At 43.7% G+C, this 22,673-nt stretch overlaps 1 protein-coding gene across 1 annotated transcript in view; it reads right to left on the minus strand.

Moving 5' to 3' along the window:
* Positions 1-3,476: 3,476 nt before the first annotated feature.
* The window catches only part of LOC127581030 (vesicle transport protein GOT1B-like), a 35,985-nt gene continuing 16,788 nt past the window's right edge, over positions 3,477-22,673 (minus strand). Inside the window, exon 5 of the mRNA XM_052035086.1 lies at positions 3,477-3,614. Coding sequence (XP_051891046.1) covers positions 3,477-3,614 — 138 coding nt within the window. The remainder of the gene's footprint in view (positions 3,615-22,673) is intronic.

Raw genomic sequence — 22,673 nt, forward strand, 5'->3', positions numbered from 1 at the left:
CAAGGAATTCCACAAATTCACCACCCTCTGGCTAAAGAAATTTCTCCTCATCTCTGTTTTAAACCGGTACCCTCTAATTCTAAGATTGTGCCCTCTGGTCCTGGACTCACCCACCAAGGGAAACAGCTTGGCCACATCTACTCTGTCCAGTCCTTTCAACATTCTAAATGTCTCTATGAGGTCCCCTCTCATTCTTCTGTACTCCAGTGAGTACAGTCCAAGAGCCGACAAATGCTCATCATACGTAAGCCCTTTCACTCCGGGAATCATCCTCGTAAATCTCCTCTGAACCATCTCCAACATCAGCACATCTTTCCTAAGATATGGGGCCCAAAACTGTGCACAGTATTCCAAATGAGGCCTCACTAGTGCCCTGTAGAGACTCATTAACACTTCCTTACTTTTATACACTATACCTCTCGAAATGAATGCCAACATAGCATTCGCTTTCTTTACCACCGATCCGACCTGGTGGTTAACCTTTAAGGTATCCTGCACGAGTACCCCCAAGTCCCTCTGTACTTCTGTACTTTGAATTTTCTCTCCTTCTGGATAATAATCTGCCCACTTATTTCTGTTTCCAAAGTGTACAACTGCACATTTCTCAACATTGAATCTCATCTGCCATTTCCTTGCCCATTCTCCTAAGCTATCTAGGTCTCTCTGCAACCTTCCTGCCTCCTCAATACTCCCTAGTCCTCCACCTATCTTGGTGTCATCCGCAAACTTAGCCACAAAACCATTTACTCCATCATCCAAATCGTTAATGTACAAGGTAAAAAGAAGCGGCCCCAACACTGACCCCTGTGGAACACCACTGGTAACCGGTAGTCAACCAGAACAAGATCCTTTTATTCCCACCCTTTGCTTCCTGCTGACCAGCCAATGCTCCACCCATTCTGTTATCCTACCTGTAATTCCATGACCTCTCATCTTATTAATCAGTCTCTTATGCGGCACCTTGTCGAAGGCCTTTTGAAAGTCTAAATACACAACATCTACCACCTCTCCCTTATCCACCCTACCTGTGATTTCTTCAAAAAACTCCAATAGGTTGGTCAGGCAGGATCTTCCCTTCACGAAGCCATGTTGGCTAGGACCTATCTTGCCTTGCACCTCTAGGTATTCCATAAACTCATGCTTGAGGATCGATTCCAATAACTTTCCCACCACTGATGTCAGACTAATAGGTCTGTAATTTCCTTTATGCTGCTTCCCACCTTTCTTATACAGCAGAACTACACTTGTGACCCTCCAGTCCTCCGGAACCATGCCGGAGTCTATCGATTCCTGGAAAATTATCACCAATGCCTCCACTATCTCTAAAGCCACCTCCTTCAGAACCCGGGGATGCACCTCATCTGGTCTGGGAGACTTATCAGTCTTTAGCCCATTTAGTTTTCCTAGCACCTTCTCTCTAGTAATCTTAACTGAACTCAGTTCCATTCCGTGAGACCCCTGACTAACTGGTATATTGCTGATGTCCTCCACAGTGAAGACCAATGCAAAATACTTATTTAGTTCTTCTGCCATCTCTTTATCATCCATTATAATCTCTCCAGCACTGTTATCGATTGGTCCTATATCAACCCGTGTCTCTCTTTTATTCCTTATATATTTAAAAAAAACTCTTAGTATCCTTTCGAATGTTATCTGCCAACTTCTTTTCATAATTCATCTTTTCTTTCCTAACGGCCTTCTTAGTTTCTTTCTGCAAGTTTTTAAAGGTTTCCCAGTCTTCTCTTTTCCCACTAATTTTTGCTTCCTTGTATGCCCTCCCTTTTGCTTTTATTTTAGCCTTCACCTCTCTCGTTATCCACAGTGCCTTTTTTCCATTCCAAACCTTTTTTCTTGGAATATATCTATCCTGTATTTTCCTTATTACTTGTAGAAATTCCTTCCATTTCTGCTCCGCCATCCCTCCAGCTAGTTTACTCTTCCAATCAATTTGGGCCAACTCCTCTCTCATACCACTGTAATTTCCTTTGTTCCACTGAAATATCAATACACCAGTTATCAGCTTCTCCTTCTCAAATTTGAAACTGAACTCAATCATATTGTGATCACTAGTTCCCAATGGTTCCTTTACCTTTAGTTCCCTAATCACCTCCCGTTCATTACACAGCACCCAATCCAAAACAGCCGATCCCGTGGTGGGCTCAACAACAAGTTGCTCCAAAAAACCATCCCGTAGACATTCCACAAACTCGGTCTCCTGAGATCTACTGCCTTGCTGGATTTCCCAGTCCACCTTCATGTGAAAATCCCCCATAATTATCTTCACGTTGTCACTCTGGCATGCTTTTTCTATCTCGAACTGCAACTTATGGTCCACTTCCTGACTGCTATTAGGGGGCCTATATATGACTGCTACTATTGTCCTTTCACCCTTGCTATTTCTTAGCTCCACCCATAAGGATTCCGCCTCTTCTGACCCAATGTCCTTCCTTTCTATTGATTTTATATCACTACTAACCATCATGGCCACACCTCCCCCTCTGCCTACCCGCCTATCCTTCCTATACACTGTGTACCCCTGGACATTCAGTTCCCAGTCACATCCAGTTCAGTTCCCAACCACAACAATTCAGTTGACTCTGAACTATCTTCTTTGGTCTGGGGCACCAAGGACAGACAATAAATGTCAACATTACCAGCAACATCCACATCCTGTGAATAAATAAAAAAACCCTAAGGACTGACCGAGACTCAGCTCAATTTAAAGAGATGGTATTTCCGAAAGTCAGATTAAAATAACCAATAGAGGGGCTGCTTTAATCTGAGCTGCTGATTGGTCACTTTGGTCCACCTCCCTGCCTTTGCTGCCAAGAAGAAGCTGGTGGGTTTCCTCTGGAGCAAGAGGAAGTATGGAGTCTCTGCTGTGGTTCTGAGTCTCAGATTGAGGAGCTGGTGTGTGTCCGTACCCAAGTAGCAGGCACGGCAGTGTAGCAGTTAGCGTAACGCTATTACAGTGCCAGTGACCTGGGTTCAATTCCAGCCATTGCCTGTAAGGAGTTTGTATGTTCTCCCTGTGACTGCATGGTTTTCCTTCAGGTGCTCCGGTTTCCCCCCACATTCCAAAGACGCACAGGTTAGGAAGTTGTCAGCATGCTATGTTGGCACCGGAAGCGTGGTGACACCTGCAGACACACTGTTGCAGCCTAGTCCACCAGTGAGGGGGTCCCCAGTGGAGGTCTCATGACAGAGGAGTCCTAATCCCTCTACACAGAGAACATGAAGTGGAGAGTGTAGCACGGAGCAGCACCATGAAACAGGTTTTTAAGTTGGTTCATGGACTCCCAGGCCACCTGCTGTTTCTGCAGCCCAGAGGAGTCTGTGTTCTACCTATGTACCAAGTATGAGAGTTTGCAGCCCCCTGTTTGTGTATTTGAAGGGGCTGCTCCTCAAGTTCTGGCTGCACTTCAGCCCTACTCTCCTGACCTTTGGACGCGCGGTGCAGAAGGGAGGTGAGTCGGTCAAGGGACCTCTTCGTTGGTCTGCACCTGGGCCTGGCCCTGGTGGCCATTCACAGGTCCAGGCAGTGGTCCATTGAGTGTTCCACTCAAGCCAACTGCCTGCTCCTCTTCCAAGGATACATCCGTGCCCGGGTGTCCCTGGAGAGAGAGCAAGCGGTGTCCATTGGCTCTCAGGAGGGCTTCTGGGACCGGTGGGCATCACGGGGCTGGAGTGCATTCTGGATGGGAATGGCAATGTTTTAATTTGATGTAAGTTTTGTAAATATGAATGGAGAACCATATAAATATTGTAAATACATTATTAAACAATTTTTGGAAAAAGTAAGTGCCTGTGTAAAACCCCACTTCTGCAAATTCAGAGTAGATGGATTTGTGGCGTGCGTCTCTCAGAAGTGACTGGGACGTGGGTGATGAAAGCATTGAGTAATGTGGTTCCCGCCTGTGCTCCATGAGTAACACTGAAAGGCACCTACAGAGATCCTGTTAACCAGATGTGTCCAGCTATGCCCACTGCCTGTTCTCCTCTGCTTTGAAATGATGAAATAAAAGTACGTGCACTGTCCTGCATTTTACATAGAGGCAGAGAGTATGTAAATGCCCTTTTGCCCATAAGTCTGTGTTGACCAGCAACCACCCATTTACAATAATCCTACACTAATCCCATTTTATTTTCCCATCAATTCCCCCCAGATTCCTCCCCCCCCCCCCCCCCCCCCCGTCACTTACACAGAATTTACAACGGCCAAGTAACCTAACAATCCACATGTGTTTGGGATGATGGAAGAAACCAGAGCACCCGGGGGAAACCCACACAGTCACGGAGAGAACATGCAAACTCTACACGCAAAGCAGCAGAGGTGAGGATTGAACCTGGATCGATGGAGCTGTGAGGCAACAGCCACACTAGCTGTGCCACTGCATCTTCCAATTCTGTTTTCAGTATTTTTTTAATTCATTCCCTCATGCTTTCAATTTCTCCCTCTCAACCATCTCTGATCACTTCTGAGGCCCTGTTCAATCCACCCTAACGCACCTCACCCAGGTGTGTGGCAATGAACAGCAATGGGAGCCTCTGCCAGTGGTAGAGTCCTGCATGCAGGCAGCGTCAATCAACTCAATGGGGAGACCCCAAGAGACTGCAGCTGCTGGAAGCTGGAGCAACAAACAATCTGCTGGAGGAACTCAGCGGGTCAGGCGGCATCTGTGGGGGGAGAGGAATTGTCGACATCTTGGGTCAAGACCCTGCATCAGGACTGACTCAATGGGGACATGGACACTGTCAACCATTGTCCACCCATCCAGTTTAGATGAACAGGAAAGAGTGGGAAGTGCCACCATCATCATGAGATCACAAGATCACAAGACAAAGGAGCAGAATTAGGCCTTTCGTCCCATCGAGTCTGCTCCATGAGCTAAACTAAACTATTCCAATCTAGCCCCAATTTCTGGCCTTATCCCCATATCCCTTGATACCTTGACTAATTAGATACCTATCAATCTCCTCCTTAAATGCCCCCAATGATCTGGCAAAGAATTCCATAAATTCACTACCCTCTGGCTAAAGAAATTTCTCCTCATTTCTGTTTTAAACCGGTACCCTCTAATTTTAAGACTGTGCCCTCTAGTCCTGAACTCACCCACCAAGGGAAACAGCTTAGCCACATCTACTCTGTCCAGTCCTTTCAACATTCTAAATGTTTCTATGAGGTCCCCTCTCATTCTTCTGTACTCCAGTGAGTACAGACCAAGAGCTGACAAACGCTCATCGTATGTAAAGAGATCTCTACTAGTTGTACTCTGGGGCCAAGCAATGAATCAGGGTCCTTCAGGTTATTTACTAGTGTTGGCCTTGGTGTCAAGTCCCACCCTATTCCACATCAGATCTACCTGTACACATAACTTCTTTAAGATTGTGTCACTGGGCAGAAAATATGTGTAAGGGCCTGGCCTAATTTATCTCAGTGCCCACAGCAATCAACTGTCACAAGCAAACAGACCACAAATGTAAAATCTTTCCGAGTATTGGTCTGGTTCCACATTGCCACGAGGTCTTACCTGCCGACAATTATATTTTAAAACAGTAGATTTTTAAAAAAATTTTTATTTACAGCGTGGTAACAGGCCCTTCCGGCCCAACGAGTCTGCGCCACCCATTTTAAACCCAAATTAACCTACCCGTACGTCTTTGCAATGTGGGAGGAAACCAGAGCACCCGGAGGAAACCCACACAGACACGGGAGAACGTACAAACTCCTTACAGACAGCAGCTGGAATCGAACCCTGATCGCTGGCGCTGTAATAGCGTCACGCTAACCGCTACGCTACCGTGCCACCTTATTGATTTCTTTATTTCAATACAGGACCCTCTCTCCATCATGCAGTCCTCTGTCCAGAGATACGAGGGTACCAGACTGGTAAAGAGTGTGCCGTGTCTATTGTCGGCGACGGTTCTGCCAGCTTTCACAGGATGGGACTTAAGAAGCCAACAGATTTGGGTCTGCCCATTGCAGCAGTCAGTGTGGAGAAACACTGAGCTTCAACCTGAGAAACATAAGAGTAAAACAGCACAGAAACAGACCCATCGACCCAACTCAAGGAAGTTGCCATGCTCCCCACTCTTTGCATACAACAGGGTCCTCACCACCTCCGAACAGACAGTCACTTAAACCATGAAGGCATTTTGTTCCGCTTAGTGCAGTTTACCTGATGTAGTTCCTACACCATTCATGCCTCCAACAAACTCCAGCCTGTCTTCTAAATGATGAAAGACATTTGACATTTAAAGAAGATGATTCCTAAATAATGCATGGGCACTGACTGTGCTCCACTACTTGTAAAGGTCAGTCTCCAGCTATGGAATCTTTATTCAAGGAAGATGAGGCGCATGATATAACTGAAACAACACTTGAAACAGACACTTTACAAAGAGTCAATTAAGCAACATTGTGTGTAGCAGCTGAGCTGTGATGCATGTCACTCTGTTAATGTTATTTGTGATAGAGCAAGGCGACAAATGTGGCTTCCATTGTACAAGAGCTTGTGGCAAAAACAAAGGTATTCAATGGCTCGATCTTGACACAAAGATAACTAACAGGGAGAGGTCTGGGGTGAGGAGGTGGTCTGTACAGAGTGATGTCAGTAATATTTTCAAGCAGAATTCAGAGGGGCAATGATTGAAATTTGACTGCTAAAATGAGAAGAAGGGCAGAAAGGCTGTGATGTTCAGGAGAGAGAGAGAGAGAAAGAGAGAGAGAGAGAGAGAGAGACTGAGAGAGTGAGAGAGAGAGAGAAATTTGCAGGACGGGTGTGAATTCTCACAGAGCTACATGTATTTTCTTGAATGAACGTCACAATAAATATCCCTGGACCCCCTGACTTATGTGCATGGAAACAGTGGGCCATTCATCTGAGGTCTGTTCTGCCAAACTGTTAGTCCCTATCATAGAGTGCCTGGAATTATTTTTCAGAGTATTTCTATGAAATGATCATTTATAGAATCATTGAACTGTTCAGACACATAAGAAGATCATTTGGCTCATTGAATCCAAGTAGTAGAGCAATCCAATCTTGCATCTATGTTGTCGAGCCCAGTAAGAATTTTGTATGTTTCAATAGGCTCTGTCCTTTTAAACTCAGGAAAGTGGGGTCGTTTTTTAGGATGTGGCAATGGAGGAGTTACTAGTTTCCTTGATAGTCATCCTAGACACTGGAGTGGCCAGTCCAGTTAAGCAACACCTTGTATTTAAACTTCCCTTTGCTTCTGAACCCCTCTATGGCCTCATCCCTCTCCAGCTCCCCTTGCTCTCTGCCTTCTCAATTCACTGGGCTCCTCCAATTTGCAACTGTGTCCATCTTCACTATATATCGCGCCACCATTGGCAGCTGCCAAGGCCCCAAGTTCTGCCATTCCCTCCCTAAAACTGTTTATCTCTCGACCTTTCTTCTGATATGACCATTCTCATTGACGAAACTTTTGGCTATCTGCCTTCAAGCCTCCACCACCACTTTTGGCTGGTTTGCAGTCAAAGAACATAGAACAGTACAGCACAGCAACAGGCCCTTCAGCCCACAATGTCTGTGCCCAACACGTTGCCGAATTAAACTAAATCTCTTCTGCCTGTACATGATCCATATCCCTCCATTCCCTGAATATTCATGTGTATGTTTAACAGCCTCTTAAACGCCACTGTCGTATCTGCTTCCACCTCTCCTCTTGGCAGCCCATTCCAGGCACCCACCACTCTCTGTGTAAAAATCTTGCCCCATTCATCTCCTTTAAACTTTCCCTCTCTCACTCTAAATGCATGTCCTCTAGTACTTGACATTTCTACCCTGGGAAAAGATTCTCCTATCTATGCCTCTCGTAAATGTTATAAACTTCTATCAGGTCTCCCCTTAGCCTCCAACACTCCAGAGAAAACAACCGAAGATTATCCAACCTCTCCTTACAGCTCACACACGTCTAATTCAGGCAGCATTCTGGTAAACCTTTTCTGCACGTTCTGCAAAGCCTCCACATCCTTCCTATAATGGGGCAACCATAATTGCACACAATACTCCAAGTGCAGCCTAACCAAGGTTTTATAGCGCTGCAACATGACTTCCTGACTCGTATACTAATTGCCCCAACCAATGAAGGCAAGTACACCATACGCCTTCCTTACAATCCTATCTTTTTGCATGGCCACTTTCAGTGAGCTATGCACTTGGACCCACAGGATATAGATTTGGACTATCCTGTGAAGTGATTTGAATATTATGCTACATTAAAATCTCTACATAACATTAGTGTTTCTCTCTCTGACTGGCAGGCAATCAATCCTATTCTCTTCAAGTGACTGGACTGTAATTGGAATTGAAATAGAAAGTGATTTCTGACCAACTAGTCATTTGCACTGTCCTGAAATTTCACAAATGCCAGGCAATGGTTTAATGCTGTTTGAACTGCAGCAGGAAGGTATCTAAGAACAAAAAAAAATCGGAGCAAGAATAGTTCACTCAGCTCCCCACCTCTGACTCACCAATATGATCATGCTTCACATCTCATCTCCTCTTCTGTTCCAGGTCCCCAGAATTCCCTGATCTTTCAAAAATTGATTAACTTTCTCTCTGTGCCCCCCAATGATCTAGCTTCCACATCCCTCTGGGGGTAGAGGATTCCAGAGATTCATCACCCTCTCACAAAGAAATCTTAAAATCATTCAGATGATACAACACTCCAAGTATTCCTTTGCAGCTATGCCTGTGGTTAAATCTGCTCTGCCACAATTAATGATTAAAATTTCTAGAATAATCACCCATTTTATAGTTGCTACTTGAAGATGCATAAGTCTTTTTTAGCTAAGCTCCCTACTTATAATCAAGACAAGAAATGATTTGCAGGGTGCAGTAAATCTGAATGACAACATGATGAAAAAGAAATCCTCTATCAAAAAAAAACAACCTGAAATACATACCTCAGATTTTTGCTGTTCAAACAATCCTCTGTTGCAAAGTACCTGTGGGAACTCCAATCCTCTCCTCATGTAGGTGTGGATAAGAATCCCATGCAGTGAGATTACTTTTGCCTAATGTGGCCAAGAGGTCCTACACACTGATTCTCAATTTCACACAGGCTCTGTGCTGGGTTTCTGTGTTGGAAATTCACTCCAACTTCCCTCCAGCCTCTCTAATACAACCAATCACACACGTCACCACACCAGGAGTCCTCCCCAGTCTGTGAGCTTCATTAAAGTGAGCGTCCTTGAGTCAGACCTGTCAGTCCTGCAGCTGTGAGGTGGGAGGATATTGAAATTCAGACCCACCCACCACCCATCTACCTGAAGCCCACCATCCCACTTGTACTTGTAGACATCCATCCACCCAGTATTATCTGACATCATCCCTTTTAGAAACTGCCTTGATAATAAAGCATTGCCTGAAAGCTCTGAGCTTCAGACGGTGCTGTATCGACATTCACACTTAAAGCAGAACAGCCTGCAAATAATGGGCAACACATGGTAAAATTTTTCTCTCTCTGGTTCAATTTATTCTTTTTCCTACTTGTTTCGATGTTGATCCTTACCTAAGAAAAAATATTCTACTGTGGAAGTGGAACTCCTGATGATCCGGTTTCCTCCCACATTCCAAAGACGTACGGGTTAGGAAGTTGTGGGCATGCTGTGTTGGCGCCGGAAGCGTGGCGACACTTGAGGGCTGCCCCAGAACACTCTATGCAAAAAAGATGCATTTCACTGTGTGTTTCAATGTACATGTGACTAATAAAGATATCTTATCTTATCTTATCTTATCTTATCTTATCTTATCTTATCTTATCTTATCTTATCTTATATTATCTTACCACAGGCTTACTATTCTGATTTCCAGAATTAGGAGATAAATTTAAGAGGTGAAGTTCAGGAGACTGACCCTATATTGTCCAGAGTTTAGTCAACTGAGAGGTGATCTCATTAAAGCAAATTAAATTCAGAAAGGGGACATGCTAGGGTCACAGTTCACATCAGACAATTGCACTTATGACTGAGATGAGAATATTCTTCAGTCAGTCTTTGAATTGCTCAGCCCCAGTGGGTTGTGAATCCTCAGTCATTGAATATATTCAGGACATGGATGGATAGGTTTCACAGATTCCTAGATTTCACAATCTAAGGATAAGCTGTGAAAGACTGTGATGAGAGACTCCTTCTTCCAGAAAGTGGTGAAACTGTGGAATTCTTTACCACAGGAAGCAGTTGAAACCGAATCACTGAATATATTCAAGAAGGAATCTTCGAGGTTATCAAGGGATATGGAGAGAAAGCTGGAACAGGGTACACCAACCTTGACCTTGTCCACTACCATGTTGAGGCCAAACACAAACTAGAGAAACACCAGCTCATATTCTGCCTGGGTAGCTGACAACCCAATGGTATGAACATTGAATTTCCCAGTTTCAGGTAACCCACACCCCCGTATTCCTTTCCTTCTGATCCACCCAGGTTCTCTCATCCCCTCTTTTTTCCCAAAACACCAGACCCCCCCATCACCCAGTTTCCCCCACCTGCATATCACCCACTGGGTCTCCTATCCCTCCCCTAACTGGTTCCATCTGCCAACCATCCCTCCTTGACCTGGTTCCACATCACCTTCCTTACATCAGATTCCAGCATCTGCAGCCTCTTTTGTCTCCACTTATCACCTTCCAACCTCTGTCTCTACCTCCACCCTCCCCTCCCTTCCACCTGCCCCCTTTTCTCTCTCTTCTGATCTGTCTCTACCTATCACCCACCAGCCGCTGTCCCCCTCCCTCCCCCACCTGACTCCACCTGCCCACCGTCTCTCTCCTCACTTGGTTCCACCTATCTCCGGCCAGCTCCTGCCTCAGCCCTTCCTTTCATCCCTCTGTTGTACTCTCTCTCCCCTCTACACTCTCAGTCCTAAAGCAGGGCCTCAACCCGAAGTGTTGACAATCCCTCTGCTTCCACAGATGCTGCCTGAACAACAATTCCTCCAGCAGTTTTTTGCTCCAGATTACAGCAATTACAGTCAGTTGTGTCTTTAAGGAATGTGGGTGGTCACCCATGATCATATTGAATGGTGAGGCAGTCTCAAAGGGCTGAATGGGCTAGTCCTGCTTCCATAGATCCCTCAAGGTTGCCATGCAGGTCGATAAGGTTGTTAAGGAGGTGTATGGAGTGTTGGCCTTCATTAGGTGGAGTATTGAGTTCAAGAGCCGCGAGGTGATGTTGCAGCTCTATAGAACTCTGGTCAGACCACACTTGGAGTGTTTGCGTTCAGTTCTGTTCCCCTCATTATAGAAAGGATGTGGAAGCTTTAGAGAGGGCGCAGAGGAGAATTACCAGAATGTTGCCTGGATTGGAGAGCATGTCTTATGAGGATCAGTTGAGTGAGCTAGGGCTTTTCTCTTTGGAGAGAAGGAGGATGAGAGGTGACCTGATAGAGTCTACAAGATGATAAGAGACATAGCTCGAGTGGACAGTCAGAGACGTGTTCCCAGGGCGACAATGGCTAACACGATGGGACATAATTTTAAGGTGATTGGAGGAAGGTATAAGGGGGGATGTCAGGGGTAAGTTTTTTACACTGAGAGTGGTGGGAGGGTGGAACGCACTGCCAGCAGAGGTTGTGGGGGCAGATACATTAGGGACATTTAAGAGAGTCTTAGATAGACACATGAATGATAGAGAAATGGAGGGCGATGTGGGAGGGAAGGGTTAGATAGATCTTAGAGCTGGATAAAATGTCGGCACAACACTGTGGGCTGAAGAGCCCGTACTGTGCTGTAGTGTTCTATGTTCTATTTCTCTGTATGTAAAGGAAACTAATTTGTAGTAAAAATCTTGCTTGGGACACAGCACTGGTCATGATCTTAGGAAAATGTTATGCAGGTACCTGAGAGAGAATAAAATAGATTTGGAAGGATTTTAGTGGAACAAAGAGAATACCGATCTCTATGTAGACACAAGAAATTCTGCAGATACTGGTATCTGGAGCAATACACAAAAAAAGTGCTGGAGGAACTCAGTAGCATCTACGGAGGGAAATAAACAGTGGACGTTTCGGGCCGAGACCCTTCATCAGGACTGGAAAGGAAGAGGGCAGAAGCCAGAAGAAGAAGGTGGGGAGAGGGGGAGGAGCACACGCAGGCAGGGGACAGGTGACTTCAGGTGATAGGTGAGTCCAGGTGAGAGGGGGAGGGTAGGTGGGTGGGGGAAGAGGGGAAGATGTAATAAGCTGAGAGGTGATAGGTAGAAGAGACAAAGGGCTGAAGAAGAAGGAATCTGGTAGGAGAGGGCAGTGGACCATGGGATAAAGGATGGAGGAGAGGAGATGGGCAGGTCATCAAGGTGGGGGAAGGGAGCCACAGGAATAAAGGAAGACAAAGGAGCAGGGTGGGGTGGAGACCAGATCTCTATGTTCTTTATAGAAGGAAGGAGTGAGCTGAGAAAGATCTTTTCAAAAATGACCAATGATGTTCCAACTGCAGGCAAGACCAAAACTAACTCTAAATATAAAACCAGCAAATCCAATAGCAAATTGGGAAGTATTTTTTAGCTAAAAGAGTGTTTAGAATGCAAAGCTCATTCTACAGTGAGTAGCTGAGGCACGTAGTGGAGGTGCATTTAAAGGGAAGTCTGCACTCGTACATAGAACCATAGAACCATATAAAACTACAGCACAGAAAACAGGCCATTTGGTCCTTCTAGTCTGTGCCGAAACATGAGGCGATGTCTCAGGGAAGTGAAATCCATCACTGGGGACCTCCACCATCCGGGCCATGCCCTCTTCTCATTGCTGCCACCAGGCAGGAGGTACAGGAGCCTGAAGACCCACACCTCAAGGTTCAACAACAGCTTCTTCCCCACTGCCATCAGGTTCTAGAACCCACCTGAAAAACCCTAATTCTACCTTGGACTATATTTCCCTCAACTTGCACTCATGTCATTGTGTTTATTTTTGTTTATTCTGCCGTGTAAGTTCTGCATGTTCATGTTTGTATGTTAGTGAACATGTACTAACATGAACATGCATCATTCATGTTAATTTAAGTTTATAAATGTTACGTTTGTAATGTGCTGTGCTGCTGCTGCAAAAAGCTAACTTTCATGGCATTTATCCCCTGGGTATGTATGCCCATGACAATGAACTTGAATTTGAACTTGAACTTGAGCGGGAAGGGAATTGAAGGTGAGAGCATGAAGTGACAAGGGGTCGAGTGGAATGAAAGGATCAGCATAGACCAGTTGAGCCAAATGGCCAGTTTCTTTGCTGTATAAAATGTGTGATCATTTTCATGTTCCCTCATTCTTAACTTGAGGAATTGGTGGGGTCGTGAAGGTACTGGGTGGGAAGGTTGCCAAGCAATGGGTGATCCAAGGACCAGATAGAAGGGAGATCGTTTCATCCTCAAAACACCCTTCTTCTATCAGTCTACACTGTCATGGTTTGAACACCTAGCAGCATGTTTTCTGAAGATTGCTTGGTCCCCTAAGGCATCTTCAGGCCTGAATATTCCCACAATCCACTACAGCAGCCTCCCCTCCAAATCACTGCAGAATTTGCTTTGTCCATTAAAATAACATAGACTTACATGCATGTAGTAATGATATGCCTTGGATAGAAAAGGCTGTGCATAACACTAGGCCTTTAAGTATATCCTGTTCTAATCTCTACTACCCAGGGACAAGAACACAAGAAAATAGGAGCAGGAGTAAACCACTCTGCCCCTCAAGACTGCCCCGGCATTCAATATGATCATGGCTGATCTATGCTGGCCTCAACTCCTCTTCTGTGACAGTTCCCCGCAATTCCTCGATCTTTCAAATGTTTATCTCTCTCCACCTTAAATATATCTAATGATCTGGCCTCCACCACCCTTGGGGGCAGAGAATTGCAGAAATGCACTACCCTCTGAGAGAAGAAACAACGATAAACATGAGGCTGACAATTTATAATTTGAGTCCATGCCTTGTCTAAGTGGCTTTGTGCTGAAGAAAATGTCAATCCAACAGAGTTACTTCTAATCAATTATCCATGATGTGCTATTCCTTCAAATGATCAGTTTGATTTGGTTTAAAAATGAACCAAACACTCATCGTTGTAGTGAAGTGGGCAGTTTGGCAGCTAATTTACACATGGTTACTAAACTGCCTTTTTAGATACATGGAGGTAAGTATTTTCCTGCTCTTCTTCAAGTTAGTGCTATGTGATGTCTACCTGCAAGTATAGCTGGAGCCTCGGCCTAATATATCATCAAACCTCAGACAGAACAGCAGTGAACCGTCATCTGGATATTAGCGCTAAATTCTCTGCTGTAAGAATGCGACCCACAAATCATTAAATTTGGAAATAGCTCGTGGAGTTGCTGCCTCACAGTGCCAAAGACGTGGGTTCAATCCTGTCCTCGGGTGCTGTCTATGTGGAGTTTGCACAGTGGGTTCTCCCTGTGACCATGTGGGTTTCCTCCTCCCACATGTTGGTTGGTCAGTTAATCGGCCACAGTAAATTGCCCCTAGTGTGTAGGTGATTGGTAGAATCTGGAGGGAGTTGATGAGAATGTGGGAAGAATAAAAAGTGGAATTAATGTAGGGTTAGTGTAAATGTGTGGTTGATAGCAGGGATTCAGTGAGCTGAAGGGTTTGTTTCCATGCAGTATCTTTCTGTAACTCTAGTGTCCCAGAATGATATGGTACAGGAGGAGGCCAAATAGATGCTGATAGAATACATTATGGCCTTTCACCTGCCAATGGAGATAATTGGGTCACTGGCATTCATTAACATATTGATCATTGGCACCCAGTAATGCTTTGGATCACTGGCACCCCATGATGAGTTGGTCATTTGCACTCAATGATGAATTGGCCACTGGCACTCAATGCTATATTTGTTACTAGCATTCAATTATGGTACGCAACCATGATTCATTATTTATTGTATGCCTACAAAACCCACTGCATACTCCAATGACACATGTTTTTCATGAAGACGGGAGCCTACTGTGTAAACTCGCATTCTCATTTATGTTATTGCATGGTCCCAACTGTTTTTGCGTTCCTCACCCATCACGGTTCCAATTTTATTCCCTGTCGGACTCAACATCTATAATAGCAAAGCCTCTTTATTCCCCACAGTCCTACCTTGTCTACTGCCCTACAGTGACTTATTCAGTGACAACAGCAACTTGCTTTTACATCACATCTTTAACATTACAAAATGACTGAGCCACCTCATTGCAGCAATTATCAAAGAACATTAGGCAGTACCTGGACATGTAAGCAAATGTAGGTAAGAGAGGTGGATGTTAAGGACCACCTTACAGGACTAGAAAAGGAAAAGATGTGGAGCAACTTATGGAGGGAATTTCAGAGGTTAGGACCCAATACTGAAGGCTTAGTTGGTGGAGCAACGAAAATCATGAGAGACCAAAACTGGAGGCACTCAGAAATCTTTAAGGCTTCCAAAGCAGGAAGAGATTGAAGTAATTGGAGGAGTTGTAGGCCAGGGAGAGGATTGAACACAAGGATGATAATTTTAAAATTCCGGTAGCTAAGCCAGAAACCAACAAAGGTAAGTGAGCAAGGAGTTTTGTGTGATTGGAAATGAGAGGGAAACCATTGATCAGCCTTTGGAATTCACAGCTTTTCCTGAAACTTAGACAGGACCAATGTTCATTTTATAGATAATGGCAGCCCAGGTCCGGATACTGTGCAGTGAAGCTGTTTTTATAACCAGGTAAAGCTTTTCTTTAATTGCTTATTCATGTTTCCTTGGTTTGTCTTCACACCTTAGAGCCTCTCTCACTGAATCTCTTCAATACCTAAAAAAACAAAACAATGAGATGTGAAAGCAGCATTGATTAGATTTTTCTCTTTCTGCAATCTCCCCTTTCCTTGGGTCCCAACTTGGAGATCACTTACATTTTGCTACCTTATTCAAGTATATAAAGGTGAAAGAAGATTGCGTGTCCATTCCACATTGCTGAATCACTTCATGTTCCCAATTCAGTACCCAATTAAGAACTATTCTGGTATGGGTCTCCTTGTGAATTGGTTACACCTTTGTCCTCGAGTGCAGATACTATGATCAGAAGAAGAAAGGATTGGATTCCAAACCCAGGTTGCAAAGGTGAAAAAAAAACAAAATACCAACCCACTCTCAAAACAGTGCCTTATGATCACACAGTCCAGAGGTGATTCTTCTACTAAATGACAAGAGATTGGCATGCTGTAGATAGTCCACTCTTTGAGTAAACTGTTCACCAGGACCCTGTCTATGTTAGTGACACCATCAATCCTTTTGTAAAGGAGATGAAAACTTCATCCTTCTGTCATTTATCATCTTGCTCTTAGTGGGACCAGGACAGGTGCATATTGGCTGCTTCATTTTCTCACGAGAATGAGCACACTAGAACAGAAATTCATTGGTTACGATGACAGTGAAAGGTGCTATGTAATTACTAATTTGCTTTTCCTCCCTAAGCGGTCTGATAGCGTACAGCAATGTAGGTTCAGGCAAAGTTCCCTACATTTATCTAACACAGTCTATGCATACTTATAGAAGTAAACATAGATGTTATTGACACTGTTTTTTAAGCTTTTTGATGGCTGCAAAGTGGTTTGTGGATAGCAAAGCTGCAATGGTTTACCACACCTTCAACAAAGGAGGTTCTGAGATTATAAAAATAATAAAGCACACAGCAAAGGTCTTGTGGAAGGAGACTGGGGTGGCACAATGGCGTAACGAGTAGAGCTGCTGCCTCCCAGCTCCAGGAACTCAGGTTCAATCTATGCGGAGTTTGCTCACTTTCTCTGTGACCATGTGGGTTTCTTCTGGATGCTCTGATTTCCTCCACCCACGACAAGGAGATTTGTAGGTTAATTGCTCACTGTAATGTCTCTCAGATGTGATAAGTAGTATAATCTGGGATTGTAGGGAGTATAAAACGGGACTGGTGTAGGATTAGTGTAAATGGGTGTTTGATGATTGTTGTGGAATCAATGCACCAAAAGTCCACTATCATTTTATGACTATAAGATTATTATAAACCATTTCCTAAAGCAAGCTTGTTGGATCACACACCAAGTTACTTGGACTCTCTGGTATTGAGGAAATTGAGAGAAATTGGAATATTCAGTGGGAAAGAAAAATCATTTTCATCGCTTTTGATGGACAGTCTCCTTCCATTAAACACAACACTGGTCTCAGTCCACTCAAGTCATGGCAACCGTAACAGTGCAGCGCCCCCTTCATGTTACGTCAGCTCAGACCACATGTTGGCGAATGTGAAGCAGGGTCTTGTTCAGAGAGGAAAGCTCTCACTCAGAGTTGGACGTAAAAGACTACTAATTCAGGAAAGAAGAAGGAACTATGCCTGTCTGATATTTCCCCACATTCCCACAACTAACATCAGTCATTTATCTCATTGGTGTAGACCTTGCCGTGCATAAACTGACAGCTCCACTTCCTCAATGACAACACTTGGTTGGAGGATGTTTAAGGGCATTCTGCAGCCAAGAAAGTTGCTATAAGAACAAAAAAAAATAGAAGCAGGAGTAGGCCACTCAGCCCTTCATTCTCGCTCTGCCCTTCAATTAGATAATGGCTGTTCTTTTACCTCAGGGCCACTTTCCTGCACCAACCCATCACTTGACTTGCTTCATATCTAAAATTCTATTGGTCCCTCTCCAGAACATACTCAGCTTCTGCGTCTCCACATTTGGCTGGAGAATCCTAGATTCACAGCCTGCTCTGTGGAGAAATTTCTTCCCATCTTATTCCTACATAGATGACTTTTTATTTTTTGACTGTGACCCATGAGTCTCGATACTTCACCCAGAGGAAACATCGTCACCACGTCCATCCTGTCAAGCTCCATAAGAATTTTATATATTTCAATAAGATTGTCTCTTATTCTTCTAAATAGGAGTGACTATCTGTCCAGTCATAATCTTAGAGTTATAAAGACATACAACACAGAAACTGGCCTTTTGGCCCATTGAGTCCACACCCATTAACACTAATCCTATACTACCCCATTTTATTCCCCCAACATTCCCAGATTCCACTACTCATTACACTGGACATCTAACCTACCAACCTGCTTGTCATGGGTGGAGGAAACCAGGGCACCTGGAGGAAACCTACCTGAGTACCCCAGGGAATGGCCTTGGCCCTCAGCTGTTTACTATTTACATTGATGACCCACAAGACGGAACGAAATGTAAGGTTTCCAAGTTTGTTGATAACATAAAAATGGACGGAAAAGTATGTTGCGATGAGGAAATAGATTGGGGCAAAAGCCTGGCAAATGGAGTTTAACGTGGGGAAGTGTGAGGTCATGCACTTCAGTAAGAGGTATCAAAAGGCAGATTATTATCTAAATCAAGAAAGACTGCAAATGAGTGTTCTAAAGGATCTAGGTGCTCTAGTGCATGAACTACAACATGTTAGCAGGCAGGTCCAACAACCAGCTCACGAGGTTGGTCTTTATTGCGAAGGGGTTGAAATTTAAGAATAGGGAGGTTTTGTTATAGTTCTTCATGGTGTCAGTGAGGCCACACCTCAAACACTGTGCACAGCTTTGACACCCTTATCTATAAAAGGATATAGCTGCCTTGGAGGCAGTGGAAAGGAGATTCACCAGGCTCATTCTTGGGATGAGAGGGCTGTCCTATCAAGAGAGGCTGGACAGATTGGGTCTGTATTCCTTGGACTCTAGAAGAATGAGCGACCTTATTCAAACATGTAAGATCCTTAGGATCTTACATGCTTGAACAAGGTAGATGTTGAGATGTTTTCATTAGTGCGAGAGTCATGAACAAGATACAACCACAAAATAAGGGGCTGGTCATTTAAAACTGAGGTGGGTAGAAAATTCTTCTCTCGGAAGGTGGTGAATCTCTGAAATTCTCTGTTCCCAAGGGTGGTGGAGGTCCTATCGTTAAATATATTTAAGGTGGAGACAGAGAAATACTTGAAAGATGAGGCAATTGAGGGCTACGGGGAACTGGCACAGGAAGAGATCTGAGGCCAGTATTGATCATCCATGTTCATACTGAATGGTGGGGCAGGCTTGAGGGTCCTGGTGCCCTACTCCTGCTCCTATTGTCTTGTGTTCTTGATGGCCAGGAAAGCGTTTTGGCCAGCAGATATGATGCGCTGAATGTCTATGCCATAAGCTTCAATGATTTTCTCATCTGGTGTTGGGGTGGTGACAATGGTGGGGCAGGGAGGGGGACAGGTGGACCTGTCAGAGAGAAGAAGCACATTCATCCAATTTGTGCAATGTGGTATGAGTTTCTGGAGATGAAAAGGCAGTGTGTTAACCCCCTGCTGCAATCAGATCTCTGTCGATTGATTCCTGACGTCAGGAGTCAGGATTTATTTGTTATATTTTATTTAACTGTTGATGCTGTATTTTAGAATAATTGCCTGTCACCTTTCTCAATATCCTGAAATCTCTGTGTGGGTGTAATTTTAATATTAATACTGATAGTACAGTACAGTAAGACAAAAGGTTAATATTTCTGGAAAGAAAGCTGCAGAATATCATCCAGTGAAAAGGACATGTTTATTTAATAGGACTACTACAAACATATTTTAACTCTAAAAGTTCGAGGACTCTCAATCCTTACTCAATCATTTTGGACATTTCCCTGAATTTTCAAGAACTTTTAATTAAAATGCATTGAAGAATAACATCAAATGCTCAGACAGACGCCCCAAAATTTAATAGACAATGAAGAGATTATTTGATGGTCTGATTGTGAATTCAGAGTAAAACTAGAACCAGTGTCCATCCTTTGATTAAATTAACAATGATTATAGGATAATGGAAATTTTACAGAATGGGAGGACGTCTTGCCCATTGTGTCCATGATAGCTAATAATGGATTTTATTTTTTTCAACTCCTCTCTAAACCTTGTAGCGATTAACTCTATGCCTTCTTATTAGTGAGTAAAGGAAATAGATGTTTACCCTGTCTACACCTTTCATAATCTTATACATCTCAATTAAACCTCCTCTCAGTCTCCTTTGTTGCAAAGATGACAAACCCAATCAAGACAGTCTTTCTTCATGACTATTCCACAGTCTGGAAGCATCCCCATGTTTCCCTCTCTCTCTCTCTCTGTCTCCCTCTCTCACTCTCTTTGTCTCTCTCTCTCACTCTCTCTGTCTTCCTCTCTCTCTCTCTCTCTCTCTCTCTCTCTCTCTCTCTCTCTCTCCCTTTCTCTTTCTCTTTCTTGTGCTGTCAGGTTCTTCCAGTTATAAGGTGATCATACTGTAAACAGTACGCTAGCTGTGGTCTAACTAATTTTTTATTGAGTTTTAGCATCACTTCTTTGTTTTTGTATTCATTGCAAATATGAATTGACAATATGGGAACAATTACTTCAGCAGTGATAAGACAGAGAGACAAAGATTAAACATATTGAACATTTAGGAAGCTTTAACTACAAGAACTTGCAGACAGGAAAGTATCATTTCATGTAACAGCCATATATTTATTTGCACAGATTTAATGAGAGATATGACAGCGAAGTTACTGAGGCCATTACTTTGTGGGGCTCAGAGTAACTTCAGGATCCTCACGCACGTTATATCAATCAGGAAATCCTAAAGTTGGTACACCTACACAGACTGTGCTATTTGCAATTCTCTGCAGAGCAATCAAGAGAAACTAACTGTCTTGAATTTCAGCAAACTCCCTCTGGCCCTAAAAGTTTATTATTATAGGTTGTAATTTCCTAACATGAATATTTCAGAAGAGATTTTCAAAAAGAAAAAAAGAGCTGATTTCTTTTTTAAAAAATGTGTATTCTAGTTTTTATTTAGCAGGCTGTATAAAGTTTAAAAAGTTTTTAAAAAGGGAATTAAAAATTGTTTCCTCATTATTTACCATCTTTGAAAATTCTTTATTGCAATTGACTGCTTAGCCATCTTGAAGAAATCACCTCTTCTGGGCACCAGCTGAAGTTGGAAAATGGGAAGTGATTGCTAGATTGTTGGGGAGAGTATTTCACAAGCAAATGCAGTCACCAGCACCGACTGCTAATTCTGGACACCCCCTCACATGGGATTTACTAAAATTGCTCAGTGCATGCAACATCTTGAAAAAGATGAAATAGTGAAGAGATTGGAAGTCAATGTTGATGTGTAGAACATCCTATCACCTACCCAGGACAAAGCAGCCCACTTGATTGACATCCCATCAACCACACTAAATATTTATTGGTAGCATTGGTTTAGTATCGTCACATGTACCGAGATGCAGTGTAAGACTTTTTGTTTTGCCTGCCATCCAGACAGATCATTCCACACAGAAGTACATTGAGGTAGTAAAGAGAAAACATAACACAGAATACAGAATATAGTGTAAGGAGAATAAAGAGAATATACATAGAAACATAGAACAGTACAGCACAATACAGGCCCTTCAGCCCACAATGTTGTGCTGACCTTTAAACATACTATCTAACCCCTTCCCCCCACATATCCCTCTATTTTAAATTCCTCCATATGCTTATCTAGTAATCTCCTGAATTTGACCAATGTACCTGCCTCCACCACCACCCCAGGCAGCGCATTCCATGCCCTAACCACTCTCTGGGTAAACAACCTTCCTCTATATCTCCCTTGAACTTCCCACCCATTACTTTAAAGCCATGCCCTCTTGTATTGAGCATTGGTGGCCTGGGAAAGAAGAGCTGGCTGTCCACTCTATCTATTCCTCTTAATATTTTGTACACCTCTATCATGTCTCTTTTCATCCTCCTTCTCTCCAAAGCCCTAGCTCCCTTAGTCTCTCCTCATAATGCATACTCTCTAAAACAGAATATTCTTAGTGATTCTGGCAGATTTAGAACTGAGATTTAAAAGTGTAGAACAATTACAATAAATGTAATGAGGGAATCAGCTGGGATCTGCTTGCAAGTAGTCACCACATTCTGGCATCATCTTGGATGCCACCCATTGTACGTCCACAGTGGCTATAGTGTGTCCCATCAATGAAATAATTCGCTCTCAGACAGCACCTCTCAAACCCTCATCATCTGCCACCAAGAAAGAGGAAGCCAGCAGGTGATTGGGACCACCAACACTTGCAGGTTCCCCTCCAAGTTGTAGCAGTAGTATAGCAGTAAGCGTAACGCTATTACAGCGCCAGCGACCCAGGTTCAATTCCCGCCACTGTCTGTAAGGAGTTTGTACGTTCTCCCCATGTCTGAGTGGGTTTCCTCCGGGTGCTCCGGTTTCCTCCCACATTCCAAAGACGTACAGGTTAGGAAGTTGTGGGTATGCTATGTTGGATCCAAAGCATGGTGACACTTGCGGGCTGCCCCCAGAACACTCTATGCGAAAGATGCATTTCACTGTGTGTTTCGATGTACATGTGACTAATCTTATATCTTATCTTATCTTATCTTACATTATCCTGACTGGGAAATATATCACTGTTCCTTCATTGTCACTGGATCTAAATCCTGGAATGCGCCACCCAGCAGCACTGTGAGAGTACCTTCACCAGAAAAACTGCAGTGGTTCAAAAGGCAGTTCACTGTCATCTCCTCAAGGGCAAGTAGGGACATGGAATAAACGTGGGTTTTGCTGCCACTACCCCGGTACCAAAAATAAATACAAAAGAAACCATGGAAACATCTCATTCAAAGCAAATTCAAAATCTTCCTTTATTTTATATT

This window comes from Pristis pectinata, chromosome 20, assembly GCF_009764475.1.
Source record: "Pristis pectinata isolate sPriPec2 chromosome 20, sPriPec2.1.pri, whole genome shotgun sequence".
NCBI classification, from domain to species: domain Eukaryota; kingdom Metazoa; phylum Chordata; class Chondrichthyes; order Rhinopristiformes; family Pristidae; genus Pristis; species Pristis pectinata.